The sequence below is a fragment of the Dermochelys coriacea genome, chromosome 2 (genome assembly GCF_009764565.3).
Source record: "Dermochelys coriacea isolate rDerCor1 chromosome 2, rDerCor1.pri.v4, whole genome shotgun sequence".
Taxonomy (NCBI): domain Eukaryota; kingdom Metazoa; phylum Chordata; order Testudines; family Dermochelyidae; genus Dermochelys; species Dermochelys coriacea.
The window spans coordinates 84,204,884-84,219,604 of record NC_050069.1 but is presented as its reverse complement, the minus strand read 5'-3'; the positions used below and the strand labels follow the sequence as shown (position 1 = coordinate 84,219,604).

The 14,721-nt window shown below is 39.0% G+C and overlaps 1 protein-coding gene across 13 annotated transcripts in view; it reads left to right on the top strand.

Moving 5' to 3' along the window:
• The window catches only part of GREB1L (GREB1 like retinoic acid receptor coactivator), a 231,879-nt gene that overhangs the window by 141,294 nt on the left and 75,864 nt on the right, over nt 1-14,721 (top strand). For 7 of the 13 annotated variants that reach the window (XM_038390230.2, XM_038390228.2, XM_043508011.1 and 4 more), the window contains 6 exons: nt 938-1,114; nt 1,904-2,041; nt 9,534-9,668; nt 10,840-10,977; nt 11,342-11,461; nt 13,395-13,532. In XM_038390230.2, the coding sequence (XP_038246158.1) occupies nt 938-1,114; nt 1,904-2,041; nt 9,534-9,668; nt 10,840-10,977; nt 11,342-11,461; nt 13,395-13,532 (846 nt within the window). Of the gene's footprint in view, nt 1-937; nt 1,115-1,903; nt 2,042-3,290; nt 3,507-9,533; nt 9,669-10,839; nt 10,978-11,341; nt 11,462-13,394; nt 13,533-14,721 lie in introns of those variants that run through there. The other 6 variants (XM_043508012.1, XM_038390235.2, XM_043508013.1 and 3 more) reach the window with 3 other exon arrangements.

Sequence of the window (14,721 nt, the reverse complement as noted above, 5' to 3'; positions counted from 1 at the left end):
AAACTGTTAGTCTTCCCCATCCCTTACTCAGAAGCCAGTTCTTCTAGTGCACAATTCTCATTGGCCTCAGTGAAAATTACATAGCCCTAATTCTGTTGTCCTACCATACAAACCCTAGTGCAAAGATGTAATTCAGCTCTCTCCACAAAATAATTTTAGTGTGTCTACTATCAAATGGTCTTTTTGGCTGTATTCCTAATCTGTTAAATTTAATAAAAGCTCTAAATTTCTGTCTCAGTAGAACTAAGGATTTTGTATTAAGTGATTTCTTATTTGTACCCTTTTAAGACCCTAATAAGGGGGAAAATCATAAGTCATAAGAAAGTAATCAGGACGTGTTACACTTTTACCTTTGAGAACTTAATAATGGAAAGGTATTACTTATCCCCCCCCCCTTGCTTTTTGAAGGCTCCTTCTTCAGGAAGACCAAAGGGGAATTTCACAGTGCCCTGGGAGTTAAGGCTGCCTTAGGCGGCATTAACTTTATACACAAAACTGTGGATCAGTCAGTTTTGGGAAAGGAGGCATGCTTCTTGGAGCTGGTCCTCCACTATGTGCTAGGGGTAGGGGTGAAAGGTACCGACATGGAGGGTGTTGGATCATCCTGTGAATCACTTTCTCAGTCTTCATGTACCTATCATGCTTGCTTCTGAGAATTTGCTCCCTTTTGAGGAACTGTACAGTGTGGAAGATTGGGGGATAGTTTTTGGGCCTAAATTAGTAACAGCTAGAGAGAGGGCATTTTCAAACAAAGTGGTGTGAGGCAGCAAAAGTCTGTCTCTGTTGTTTGTCTGTCTTCCTGTCATTCCTGTGCTATGTGTGAAGCTTACCCAGTTACTGTAGTAGATTGAGGTAAGGCTAAAATGGCCTAATTCCCAGTATATGTCAAAAGGAATTTATTTTGTTTGTGTACCTTTTCCCCCACCCTTTCCTGCAGGGTTTTCTGGGAATTGTATAGGCTGTGGAGAAAGGGGATTTCGATACTTCACGGAATTTTCTAACCACATTAACCTGAAATTAGCCACTCAGCCAAAGAAGCAGAAGCACTTAAAGTACTACCTAGTAAGAAGCTCCCAAGGTGTACTGTCAAAGGGACCCCTTATCTGCTGGAAAGGTAAAGAATAACCCATTTGCTAGAAGCATGCTTACAGATTTTAGAAAAATTTTATGTAGTGTTGGGTGAACCTTAAAAGTTTTGGGTTTAAGTATTTAAAAAGCTAGGGGGCGAAATCCTGGCCTCATTGAACTCAATGGCAAAACTCTCACTGCTTTCAGTGGCGCCAGGATTTCACCCAAGAGGCTAAAGATTTAGGTAAAAGGAGAGTTTCCCATCCATCTCTCTTCTATCCCCTCCTCACCACATCCCCAGAGGAGGCCTCAAATCCCCCCTTCCGCAGAAGTAAAGCATTCCATCAGCCTGATAATCCCTTCCTATGTCTGGGTGTTTTCTTCCAGGATCTAGCAGAGTGGCTCTCAGCCTATTCTTCAGCCGCAGTTCCTGGACTGCTCTGCCAATCTAATCACTTATAAATTCATGCTAGCACCCATAGAAAAACTAACTCTGCAAACTGCACTTTAAGATAAAAGCTGGGGACACTGATCTCAGGGGAATGGAAAGAGGGATCACATGTATTCAGGTTTTGCTCTCTTGTTTTGTACCCTGGGTGCACCTAGGGTGAATATCTTCAACTTTAAGTTGAGGGCCCCTTGTTATGAATGTTATGGGGAGGGTTTTTGTAACTAAATAATTAAATTAGGTTGGTTGAATCCTGAGAGATGTTTTAGCTGAACTTTGCTATTTGTTGCATGTCATACCGTATGTGCTTTTAACATTTGTCAATGTTTAACACAGTTGCACTAACCTGTTGCACTGAAAGCCAGGCCTTGTTAATATGTACTGTAGCTGCTTCACTTCCAGAATGTAGAAGCAGACAATCATCTGCTGCTAGCCATTCTGCTAAACCAAATTCTTCAGTGTCACCATCCACAACCCCAGAGAGCGGAAGAGCTAATGGATACAAATCAGGGTTCACTCAGACAGGTAGGGGCTGAAAGTGCTGTATGCTGTAGAAATGACCACTGGGGGTGATAAAGTACCTCACATGTTCCATAGGATTGCCAAGTAGATTTTTAGCATGCATCATTTACAACTTAAAAATAGAAAACATATTTCAAAATTTATTCTGTGAATATTAAGGACCAGATGAGACTGGGATAAGTTTAGCTCTTAATAGTAGCTTGAAAAGTGTTAGTTTTTTTTTTAATCCATTTTATTTATTTATTTATTTATTATATTATTTTTGCTGATGTCCCAGATGTTGTGAAATACTCCTTTATAGTGAACATCCTCAATAGAATGAGTACCTTGAATTGACATCTTTTTCCTCACCGGAGAAAAAGCAGCCTTCTGTTTTTGATGTTTGACTCCCACTATTGAAGTGTGGTAAAAGTAATGATAAACTGCAGTGGTTTTCTAACTGAGCTAAGACACATCATAGCCATATTTCCAAAGCTTTGAAATTATTATCTCTTGGAGTTGTGCGTTGATTTAAGTAGAAATAAAGAAGTTTTCTAATAACCATAACAGTTTCACCTAGAAGGGCTTTCCCTCTGGACTCAAAAGGTGACTTTTCTTTGGTGTGCTTTATAGGTTGTTGCAATTTTTGAAGTTGATTTATTGCAGTTCCTGTTCTTTTGTTTATTTGATAGATTTTAGAAACATGAAGTTTTTATTCAGCTGAGCTATGATTGAATGGAGTGCACATCTCTGCTGTCTCTGAATGATGTAAAAACAGAACAGGATTTGTCGTGTCTAAAAATCTCAGTTATCCAGGAATTTTAATTGGCCACATATATTTTAGAATATAGGCTTATATGGAGGGATCTGAAGTGCAAAATTAAAAATACTTGTTTCAATAATTCTTTTGCTTACAAGGGATGATGAAAATAAATGAACAATACAAATGGAACATTAGCATTCCTATTGGTGTTGCAAATGTTACTCAGTGTGTTCAGGGACATGTTGATGGAGGTATTGGGTTTTATTCCTACTTAAGAGACTATATTTCTAATCTGGAATGAGAATGTTGTGATGTCTTGGCCTCCAGGTCCTTGCATGAAAAATGTGCAGGCACATGAGAATCCCATTTTATTTGGCATAACAAGAAATCTAATATTTACACAGCTTTGTCTGGGTTGCAGCTGACAAGTTAATAGATACACCTTTTATAGACTGCTTTCTCCTTATCAACTCACCATGATTTTCTTTCTTCTTGTCCTTTTGTATCACTATTTGTTCTCTCAGGTCACAGTTATCAAACCCTTTTATCTCCTACCATTGTTACCTTCCAGTGAAGATAGTGCCACATTCATAATACAAATTCCAATTGACAAGGGGGAAAAAGTCCCACCATATTTGTTTGTAATGTATAAGTACTGTTGCAAACCACCTGTGATGAAAGTTCAGGTTTCTCCCTGGAAGTCTCCATAGCTAGTCATACACTGAGGTGAACTACTTTTCTCTGTTGCTTTCAGGTAGGTGTAATGAAACTGGGTTGCTTTCTGAAAATATGTTCCTTTTATCACCATTTTTCTTTCCTAAGGTATGGACTTGAGTACTTCCCTCTGTCTAGCTTTGTAACTAAAGTACAAGGCCCTAGCTACCTTAGAAGTTATATAACTATTATACAAATAGCTATATACGCATGTTAAAAGAACATAAAGGTTGCAAAGTCAAGCACTTCAAAGGTAGGAAATGCCAGAGTTGAGGTTGCCTGTGCAACCTTAGTATGGGCCTGTTGTGTGTATGCATTATGATTACAATAAGTGGAATTGTATATTTTGACATATCAATGCTTATTTGTAAGCATTTTTTCAGTTTTTATCCAGTTAAATTTTCATAGCTGTGGGAAATTATGGAGCTGGTCAAGCAATAATTGTTTCATGACAGGAGACATTGAGATTTAAAAATGTAAAGCTTTATAATTGTCAACATCATATGTCAAAGTATACAAAGTAAATATCCTTAAATCAAACTCTAAGTTCTCAAGATAAGCCTTTAATTATATAAGCACATACTGTTTTTTCCACAGGACCACTTCCTCACTGAGTGTATAGGCTGGACTATGCTCAGTGAGCAGCTATCCAATATTTTTTTCTCCTCATTGTTCACGGAGTGCCCCCAGACCTTATTTACTGCACACTATTCAAACTCATCTATGAGGGTACAATTATTAATTTCCTCGTGGGAAATTTTCTGTGATACCCATCACAAGAATATTCAAGTGCTTCACAAATATTAATTAATTTGTCTCAACAAAACCCTTGTGACGTGAAGGGGTGGTATTATCCCCAATTTACAGATGGACAGCTGAGGCACAGAGAGGTTATGGTCAATATTTGAATTTGAGATGTGTAGGATTTTTTCACAGTACTAAGTATTATGTAGCACTTTATATAGTGAAGTACTGCTTCCATTGATTTCATTTGCAGGTGTGAATGCTCAGCACTTCTGCAGATCAAGCCCTATAATCTGAAGTTGGGCATGCAGAAAATGAGGAATGCACAATTAGCGACCTCCTGTGAGAAGTTTGGATTAAGTGACTTGCCCAACATCACAAAGGGACCCTGTTGCCGAAACATGGATAGAATCTCAGAGACAGAATCCAGTTTTCCAGGGCAGCGTTCCATGCGACCAGTCTTTCTCTTCCTATAGTCCTCTGCCATGTTCATTATGCACCTTCAAACCTACAACAAATGAGACGGAAGTTCTATAGACAACAGCCTCTTTTCACTACACAGTCCTGATTCATCCCCAGAGCAGGTCCATCCTGTGCATTGAGTGAGGCAAGAGTCTTGTGGCAAAATCAGTATGTGATCATGTAATTAAATATTATATCATAATGCTTACACACAGGGGCCCAAATTAAGATTAGACAAGCAACCTTAATTCTGGCATTTCCTAACTTTAGTGTTTGAGTCTGCAACCTTAATAATTTTCTATTTGATATAATTTTGAGTAATTCTCTGGATTTTTAAGAAAGCAAACTGAAAAAAACAGAAACTCCATCATGTGATGACATATGGTCACCCTTGTGGTTCATCAGCAGGGTTTGACCCTTTAGATGGACCAGACAGATGTGTGCTGCTTGATATGTACCCTCTGCCACTGGGTGTGCTGACAGCAGTGGACAGCAGGCTATGGAAAGCAATGTTCTCTACTAGGAATATACTCTTCCACTTGTTTTTCCCCCCAGCTTTGTTCTTTCCAACCTGTCACTGTCCCAGTCCTGTTTCTTCTCCATCCAGGGCTCCTTGTCCCAGTTCCATTCTCCTTGCACGCAGAGTCCCAGTCTCCACTCCCCAGGCTTCTCATCTTAACCCAGTCTCCTTGCCTAGCCAGTCCAAGTCTCTCTACTCCAGGCTCACTGGCTGAGTCCCTATTCCTTCTCCCTGCTGGCTCTTAATCCTAGTCTTGCTCCTCATCCAATCTGGCTCCCCCTCCACTTTCTTCTTGTCCCAGAGTCTTTGCCTAGCCAGTTCTAGTTCTCCCACCACACCCCAATTCCTTGCCATCTCTGTCTCTTCTCCCCACACCATTGATTCCTAGTCCTTCTCTCCAGCTCCTTACCAGATCTCTGTGTTTTACCCCATTCTCACTCCCTGCCCCAGTTGGCTTTCAGTTCAGCCTTCTTGCCTAACCAGTCCCAGCCTCTCCTCCCCTGGTGCCAAATACCAATCTCCTAGTCTAACTCCTAGTCTCTCTTTCTCTCCAACCCTTCCAGTCCCAATCTCGTCAGACTCCTTGTTTCAGTCTACTTCTCTCCCTTCCCTCCAGTCCATCTTTTGCCCTCTCTGCATTAAATGCAGATGGCTTCCTCCTCCATGCTGCCTGGGTTGTCACGGAGTGGACAGGACAGATAAGCTCCTTGCTCTCAGCTCCAGTGCCCAGCCCAGCCCACCCTGGCCTGCAGTACCTCTAGCAGCCATTACAGGGAAAGTCCAAATGAGCCCTTGTAGCCTGATCCTGGACAATTTTCAGTCACTCTGAAGGAATAGCGTATGCACTGTCCTGTCAACATGGATGAGCTATGAGTGGATAGAGCATGCACATTCGCTGTGTGGGGATGGTACTTGCATAGATCCAGTCAGCACTAGGAGTTGGGAGGGAATGGCACATGCTCAGTGAGGTTAGAATTTTGGAGATTTTAGCTGCAGATATTCAAGAAGTCTCTAATAAACATGTGCGAACTGCAATTTTTCATACAGGTATAACTGGGCCAAATCAGGGAGAATTTTCATAAGGATGGGAAAAGGCACATCCTTGTCACAAAGGACACTCTCCTGCCAAATTTCAGGACATTTCTTCAAAGCATAGCAGTGTTAGCGCTTTGCAGAGAAGGTCTCAGGAATTTTTTAATATGGGAAAAATGTATTTTCCCCTGGTTTTGTTCTTGGAAATGGCTGAACTGTTTTTTCTGAAAGTTTCCAAAACCATTCAGCTAGAGGCAGACACCCAGCATGGAAAATTTCAACCCAAGCAGTGAGTTTCATAAAGTTATAAGCAACTGACTATAGGGTCTTAAAATGGGAAGTGTAGGGCAACCTTAATAGGTGTTGCTACCAGCCCTGTTTACAATACACTTTTGTGGTTTTTGTGTGAGTGCATATGAAAATACACACAAATACACGATTGTGTATATATAGGTTATAGACTATACATATATTAATATTAATTAGAGAGACACAACTTCCATATGCTTGTACACTGCCCACTTGAAGGAGGTATTGGCAGATGCATTTGCCACAGTGTATTTAATAATATACTATCAGATTTCACCAGAGCCTCTGACCTTATGTTAACTGGTCACCCATTTGACATATTTCCTGTGAAAATGGGACAAGTCATTTTGCTGGAGTGGAGTCAGAGATCCTATGACCACTCTCAACCTTGATTATTCCAGCTGGCAAAATAGTCTCTCTCCTCCTCCCATTGTTCCCAAAGTGTTGTGTTGTTTCAAGGTATATCAGTTTGGCAGATCAGGTTGGTAATGTCCTTGCCTTCTGTTTTCTTTCTGTTTGAGTATGGAGATGTGTAGGTGGAACCTCACATAAACTGCTTACTTTTTACAGATTAATTTACCCAGTGAAATCCAGTTAATGTTCTTTCAGAAAAATTCATCCTTACGTTGTAAGAAGTTAGAGCTGCCTGTGTGACAACATCCAAAGTGTAGAATTTGATCTGAATAAAGTTGCAGGTATTAAATGTTTAATGGTTAGAGCAGGGGACTTGAAGTCAGGAGATCTGGGTAATGCTCCTGATTCTGCTGCTGATTTGTTATATAATCTAATATCTGATTTGTTATATAATTCATTTAAACTCTCTGTTCTACCGTTTTCCCACCTATAAAATGGGAATAATAATACTTATCCACCTTTGTGAAGTGCTTTGAGGGAAGTGTGTTCTAGTAGTTTGAACACAAGACGTGGCATCAGGAACCCTTGAATTCTGATACAGACTCTTTCTGTTGCTGTGCGCAAGTCACTTAACCTCTCTGCGTCAGCTTCCCAATCTATAAAAAGGGACAATCATGTTTACTTGCCTATCCCATTGAACTATCATGAAGAACAGTTAGATAATATTTGAAAAGCATTTTGAATGTGAAAAATGCTATGTAAGTGTTAAGCATGATGAAGAGTTGTTTTTAGTAGTAGTAGTGTCATCATCCCTCAGTATTACATCATGGAGATTTTATTTTATGCAAATAGCCTTCACAATATACAAGAACTGTAAGCATAAAAAGGAGAAAGACACTGTCTAAAATTTACCACGAGTCACATATAAATCCTGACCATGATCCAACTTTGTAGGTTTGGGTAATCAGGAGTTTTGTTAAACCCTCCACAGAATTCCTGTATTTTAGGTGCTCAAAATGTACTCCTTCTTCTTTAACTTTCTTTAAAATTCTCACAGTGCCTAAAAGCACTGGTTGTGATGTCTTGCACTACTAACGCATTCTTGAGGTACTCATTCATGCCCTTAGGGACCACTCCAAGAGTTCCAATTATTGCTGGGATCATCTAGTTTTCCATAATCGTTCCACTTTGTGGCTCAATTCTTCATACTTCACATAGTCTCATGTTTCTTTTTAATATTTCTGTCTGCTAGTACGGCAATATCAATTAACATGGCCTTGCTTGTCGTCTTCTCTACAGCTATGTCCAGCCTGTTTTCCTGCACTTTTGGTCTGTGCCAATTGCCAGATCCCATAAAATCTTAGCTTCTTCATTCTCTAGAGCACTTTTGATTTGATGGCCATAATACCACATGGTTTGTTTAATTCCATACTTGCCACAGAGCTTCCAGTGTAGACACTTAGTGACCTCATTGTGTTTGTTCATATATTCTCTTGCAGCCAGGCTCCTGCAGATGCTCAGCACATGCTCTATCATCTTTTCCTTTTCAGAACATATTCTGCAGTTTGGTATGCAGTTCTATTGGTCAGTTTTGTTTAGAACATAATTAAGCCTTAAGGACTCCTCTTGTGTGCTCATAATTAGGCTTCCTGTCTCTCTTTTCAGGTATCCTTTAACAAACTCGTGGCTTGTTGATCTTCTACTGCTAATGAATTTGCTTGTTCTCTGCCACTGTCCATGCAATGATTGCTACGTAAATCTTTCAAGTCATTCTTTGACAATTTGCTTTCTCCTTTCTTTCTTGGAGTGGGTCATGCACACTTAGCCACGGCTTATTATCATGACCAGATGATCTTTTACTGTGACTGGCTCCTCGTATACTTTGATGTCGTCATTCATTGTCACTTTCCTCCTCCACAGATAGAAAACCTTTTCCACTATCACATCATTGAACATACATCCTGCCCATGTCTTCACTGATGTTCATCACTCTGTGCATCCCTAGGAGCTTTTTTGTTTGAATGTTAAATTTTTTCTTCTCTTGATTCCATTTGATCATTCTGGCAGTGTACCATATTACTGGTTTTGCCCATATATTAATGGCTTGGATCAAAATCTTCTAGTTGAGTTTTGTTCGTAGATTAGTTCTTATTCATCTGTAGTATTCTTTCCTCACTTGTTCGTAGGCATCATGCTGAGAGAGATCTTGGATAGAATCTTCCTTAACTTGTATGCCATTTGGTTGTACCCATTTTGTCCTTTTTACAGATGTCTGCACACATTTAGCCAAACCAACCTGTAGCTTTATATGTTCATCAAAATTTTCTACATGTGTCATCAACTGCTGTATCTTCTTTTGTGACAGTCCATATAGTATCAGATCATCCATGTATAGTAAATGATTAACTGTTTGTTGCTCTTTGCTAATGTGATAAACAAAATCTCAACTCTCTTGCTTTCGCTCTTTCTTACTTTCAATCATTGGATGAAAAACAGTATATAAATTTAAGTTAGTACTAGTTATTTGTAAGATAAGTCCTTATATGATGACTTCTTAGGGGTGTATGTCTATAGATAATTTCAAATAGTTATTTAATCAAACAAATTTTTTTTGTCAGACGCCTCGGTATTCAGTCCAGCAAAATCATCTTCTGCTATTAATATAAGTGGAACTCAAGACCTATCCCGGAACAAGAACATAGTGAAACCACTGGCTTTGTCTGTGCAGCTTGTAGGAAAGACATTTGCCACAGGTAATAATTTACTTTACAGAAAGCCAAGTGGATAATGAGTTGTCTGTCTAGTAGTGAGTACATTTTGTTATCAATACCCCCAAATTTGTGTACCACTTCAATACTCTGCGCATGCACATCTTGCACTACCATTGGTATTCCCACCCTGGATAGTGTCCTGGTTCTCAAACCTGACAGTTTGGTCACTATACTTTAAAGGGAACCAATTATTTTCCTGGCTGAGCTCCATAAGAGAGACGACAACCCCATGGATTCAACCTTGGGTGACATGGCACCTTTAAATAGCTCTCAGTCAAAGAGGTAAGAATCTTAATCTGTCTACATGTTGTTCTCCATGAGTGACTTATGTAGCCTCTTCAGAGATGTTGCATTAAATTTACCTTCCTTTAAAGGAGGGCTAATGTTAGTATTCTTTCATTGCTTGAATTGTGAATCCTTAATCGCAGTGGGATATATAGACACCTCATTTGGACAATGAAATCAGTAATCAGGCATATAAACTAGGTATTAACACTGGTTCCAAATTTGAGAATTGCCAATTTTAAAACACTTGTGCAGGATTATGATGTCCTGTTGGGAGACTATGGTTGAAGATAGGACTCTGTAGGTAAAGTAAGGCCCCCTTTTATTGCAGAATAATATAACTTTAAATTGAATTGCTCCCACCCTCACTGCCCACTAATACGATATAACTCTGTGGTAAACATTCCAAAAATTATAGGAGTCAGAAGAAGAAATCTAAAATTTACCAAGCTAAATGTAAATCTCCCCATGCTGCCTATTGAAAAATTTGTATCTCTCATCACTTTTAGCCTAAGAAGTGAGGTAAAAGATATACAAAGAGGCTGGAGATCTCCTAGAAGCTAAATTAATGACACACACATTTCTCATTTCCAGTTTTCAATAAGGATGCTTCAAAATTCTTACTAGATTTTATGGTTGTGTTTTTGCCTTTGTTTTTTTTTCTGTTTTCCCCTCTGAAATACTGAAGCCCTACTTAAAGATCAGAATTTTGCTGCCGTGCCTGAGTTATTCTCCACTGGATGCCCCAGGATGAAAGTTGACTCAGTCACCAGTCTTGTTCTGTTCTTGCTTTACATTCTGAAATATGATTTATTTTATTTTAAAGATTGTCTAAAGCGGCTCTCTCTGTGTATTTTGTTGTATTCAGCTCCGCTTACACTGCGTAACAGCGATGTTGCAAATGGAAACAGTAGTGGAGGAAGAAATAATGTGTTGAGCTCTACATTCTCTCGGCCCATGCCTCACTCAACTTCCCCCAGCCCTGCCTGTTTTTCGGTAGATCAAGGTAAAAGAAAATCTGTGTTTTTTATTATTTTATTTTAAACTCTTTACTGTATATACTGTTGAGCCTGAAAACTGTAGATTTGTTTTTTTTTTCCACCGTAGCTGTTTGCACAACTCTTCCCTGAGAGGTAGTGTGTTGCTGGCATGAGTGTTGATGATGATGATACACACCTCGTTATAGATATTAGTGTTTCTCAAATCAGAATGTGGCCTGATATAAATTGAGAGTAACTCTAAACTCAGTAGAGCTATGCCAACATAAAAATGGTGTGAGGTCAAAATCCAGCCCAGAGTTTGTATATCTGAATGTAAATGGGATGTGGGAAGAAGAGTATTTTGAATGATCTTTTTCTTTTTCTCCTCAGCATCAATGTCTAGTTCTGGGCCACCAAAGAAACGACACCGGGGATGGTCTCCTGGATCACCAGTCCCACCTTCTGGTTTAGTTGTACCTGTTCCGTCAATTCGGCCTCTTACAAGAACAGGTAAAACTTGAATAATTAATGAATTTTCATGACTAAAACTTCTGCTCCTCTAGCTCAGTAGCATGGTAGTGTTTCTCTGAACTGTTGTGCAGGACATATCATTACTTCTGTGGAAAGTAATGACGTCAGGTCTCACACGGGTTGGAGCCTGGTTTTGCTAGGCACTCTATAAAAACATATGATGATATGGTCCCTGCCCCAGATAACTTGCAATCTAATTTAAAATGAGGCAGTATGAGAGCATGGCAGTTAATGGGGGGGGGGGAGAAGTGAGGATGAGGATAGTAGTAATAAAAACACATGATTAACCTCCATAACTCGGTGCTTCCAAAATTGTTTGTATAGGTATGTTGTATATACAAATATAAAAATAAATAGATGCAATTTCCATTGGCTCTCAGTTGAGATTGTAACTTCCCAGACTGGCAGAGCATGATGCGGATGCTCTGCTCCTGCACGGGAGGGAGAGTCTTGCATAGCTTAACTTTGGCCACTCAGAACAAAATGGCATTGATGAAAATCCCATCAAGTCATCCTTAGCTCTCAAAGGGTGATGACCATGATATAGGGCATTGAAAGTGAGGGGATTGAGAATCCTTAGGACTCCATCAAGACCATGTAATGTTGGCATCCATATTGAGATGACAGTTAGGTTAAATAAAAAGGTATATTAACTTCTTACATATTCTCATGTGGTAATTTAAATCATATAACTACTTACCACAATAATACTTTTAATTTATAGCAGTCAAGATGTTTTGCAAAGGAAAGTAAGTTTCATTTATCCCCATTTTACTGAAAGGGAAACTGAGACAAGAAGTTAAGCCCCACATTTTTAGAACTGCCAATGATTTTTGGGTGCTCAATTTCTAGGTGTTCAGTTTGGGATACCTTGGGCCTGACTTTCAGAGAGGTTGAGCATCCACAGGGGGAGGGCTCAGCACCTCTGAAAGCGTGGCCCTCTGTGTGTCTACATGGGCACTCAAAATCAGTAGCCACTTCCGAAGACCTTGTCTTAAATGACTTGCTGAAGGTAATACAGAAAGTTAGAATCCTGATCTCTTGACTCCCAGACTCATGCCCTCTCGCTCGACCACTCAGTCCTTTTCTGGTAACTGTGAATACACTTTTACTGACAAAACACTTGAACAACATTTTTAAGTTGTCATTTAAACATGTTGCATGTGGTCAGAAGCCATCTTCTCTTTTGTTGTTGTCAGTTTACTTGCATAGATCTATTGCATGCCCATGTTGCATTCCAGAGAGAAAGTTCTGAATTAAACAAACTTCTAGAAACAGAAAAGTTCCCACAATTAAAAAAAGTTGAATTTTTTTAACACCTTTCATCAGAGGATTGCAAAATTCATTATGAACAATTTAAGGAAGTCTCATAATATCCCTATGAAGTAGGTATTGTGCTGACAGATTACAATACTGAGGCATTGTGCTTTCTTTTCCTGTTTTCAAAGCTGCTGTTGCTCCTTCATGACTGAAGTGTAGTTTTCATCTTTCTATAGCTTCAGAATAGTATAAAGTGGTATGCAAACAGCTTTGAGATTTTGGTCTACATAGTGTAGGTCAAAAGTTAGAGAGGTCTCTTCCTTCTTTGTGCTGACAGGTAGCATTGAAAAGTGACCTGTGTGAACACTTTTCCTAGTACTTGGCTTTGTTAGAAGATGCATATTCAAACTTGGATTTTTCCTCTCCCTCTCCCCGAAACAATACAGTAGTTAGAGAAAAGTTTTATTTTAGTGGTGGGGCCAGGGAAGGATATTGGGTCTTAATTTAAATTCCTTAAAACTGTAATAGGAAATGCAAAGGTATTTTGAATTTTATTGCAGTTAGTGATTTGCAGGAGTGTTTATTTGTTCATAGGGCCAAATCACAGTATGAGCCTTTTGATAATGGAAGTTTTTCTTTCTTTATTTTATAGAGCCCCTTTTGTCAGTTCCAGTTCCTCAATCCATGTTAACTGGAATTTTACAGCCTCAGCCCATCCCTGCAGGAGAGACTGTAATAGTTCCTGAAAACCTGCTGAATAACTCAGGAATCAGACCAGTGATTCTTATAGGTAAGCTTCACATTGTGATAAGCACACTGTACTTCTTGAATAACTGCATGCTCAAAAGATTTGAGGTTTTTTGAGGTAATGAAATTCACTTTTGTGATCAGCCCATAAGCACAACAGAAGGTCACTGTATTTTGTAAGACTTTCAGCAGCCTCTTGTGTTTAATTGTGCAATATTTACGATGAGAAGTTGGGTGATTTTTGCCAAGACCTGACATACAAAAGGTTCCTGGCCAGATCAGATTAGACCCTAAATTTGGGTTTTGTATAAACAAGGCTTTTATAAAATCTAGGAATAGACGTATTTCCTTGGAATTAAAACAACTTTCCAATACAAACAGTTTTCCAAGACAAATAAACATTCCTCTACAGTGTTTACAACCAAACCTTATAGCCCTGTGCTACTGCCTGAAACTGAGAAAGTGAAAGTTATGTTGAACTGACCAATCAAAACTGACTAACTTCCCCCCCAACAATCCCCCCCCGGTGTCTAAACTAGGAAAAATGGAAAAAGTAAGCAGCCAGCATGAATAATAAAATATAAATTAGAATATTAAAATATTTCACCTGTATATAGTTTGTTGTTAGTAATATACTATGTGTAAGGACATTGCTGTTACATTAAAAATATGACTTTTAATGTGAAAGTGTCCCTTTGAGGTGTGTTACTACAAAATAATAATAATTAAAGAAAATTACTCAAATTGGGGAGTTATGCCACTATCTGAAGGGGTAATTCCATCATTGTTCAATTCAGTGCATTATTACCCCTTTTTATAAACCACCCTGCATATTAGGGAACCATTTTACCTATATGACCCCTGAAATTAATTATAATAAATTAAGTAGTGGAAAATTGCTCTAAATCCCTACTCACACAGCTGGTCTTTATACATAGTTCCTCTCGAGTTAATGGGGCTACCTACGTGAATAAAGATTGCAAGGTTAGGGTTACAGTTAATTTGTATTTTTTTTTATTTTATGGAAGTTCAGCCTAGAGAAGTCTAGGCCTTAGCATACAGTTCTATAATTTCCATAATTGCATTTCCTTATTAAAGATGAGGCTCCTGGCAAGTTGGCAGTGCAGTCCTCCGGTGAGCCCAGTGTTAGTGTCCCTGGAGAAAAAGTGTCCTATTGGTAGTACAGTAACAGATGTACTTGAAAAAATTACATGAGAAAAAAGTAGTCTGTT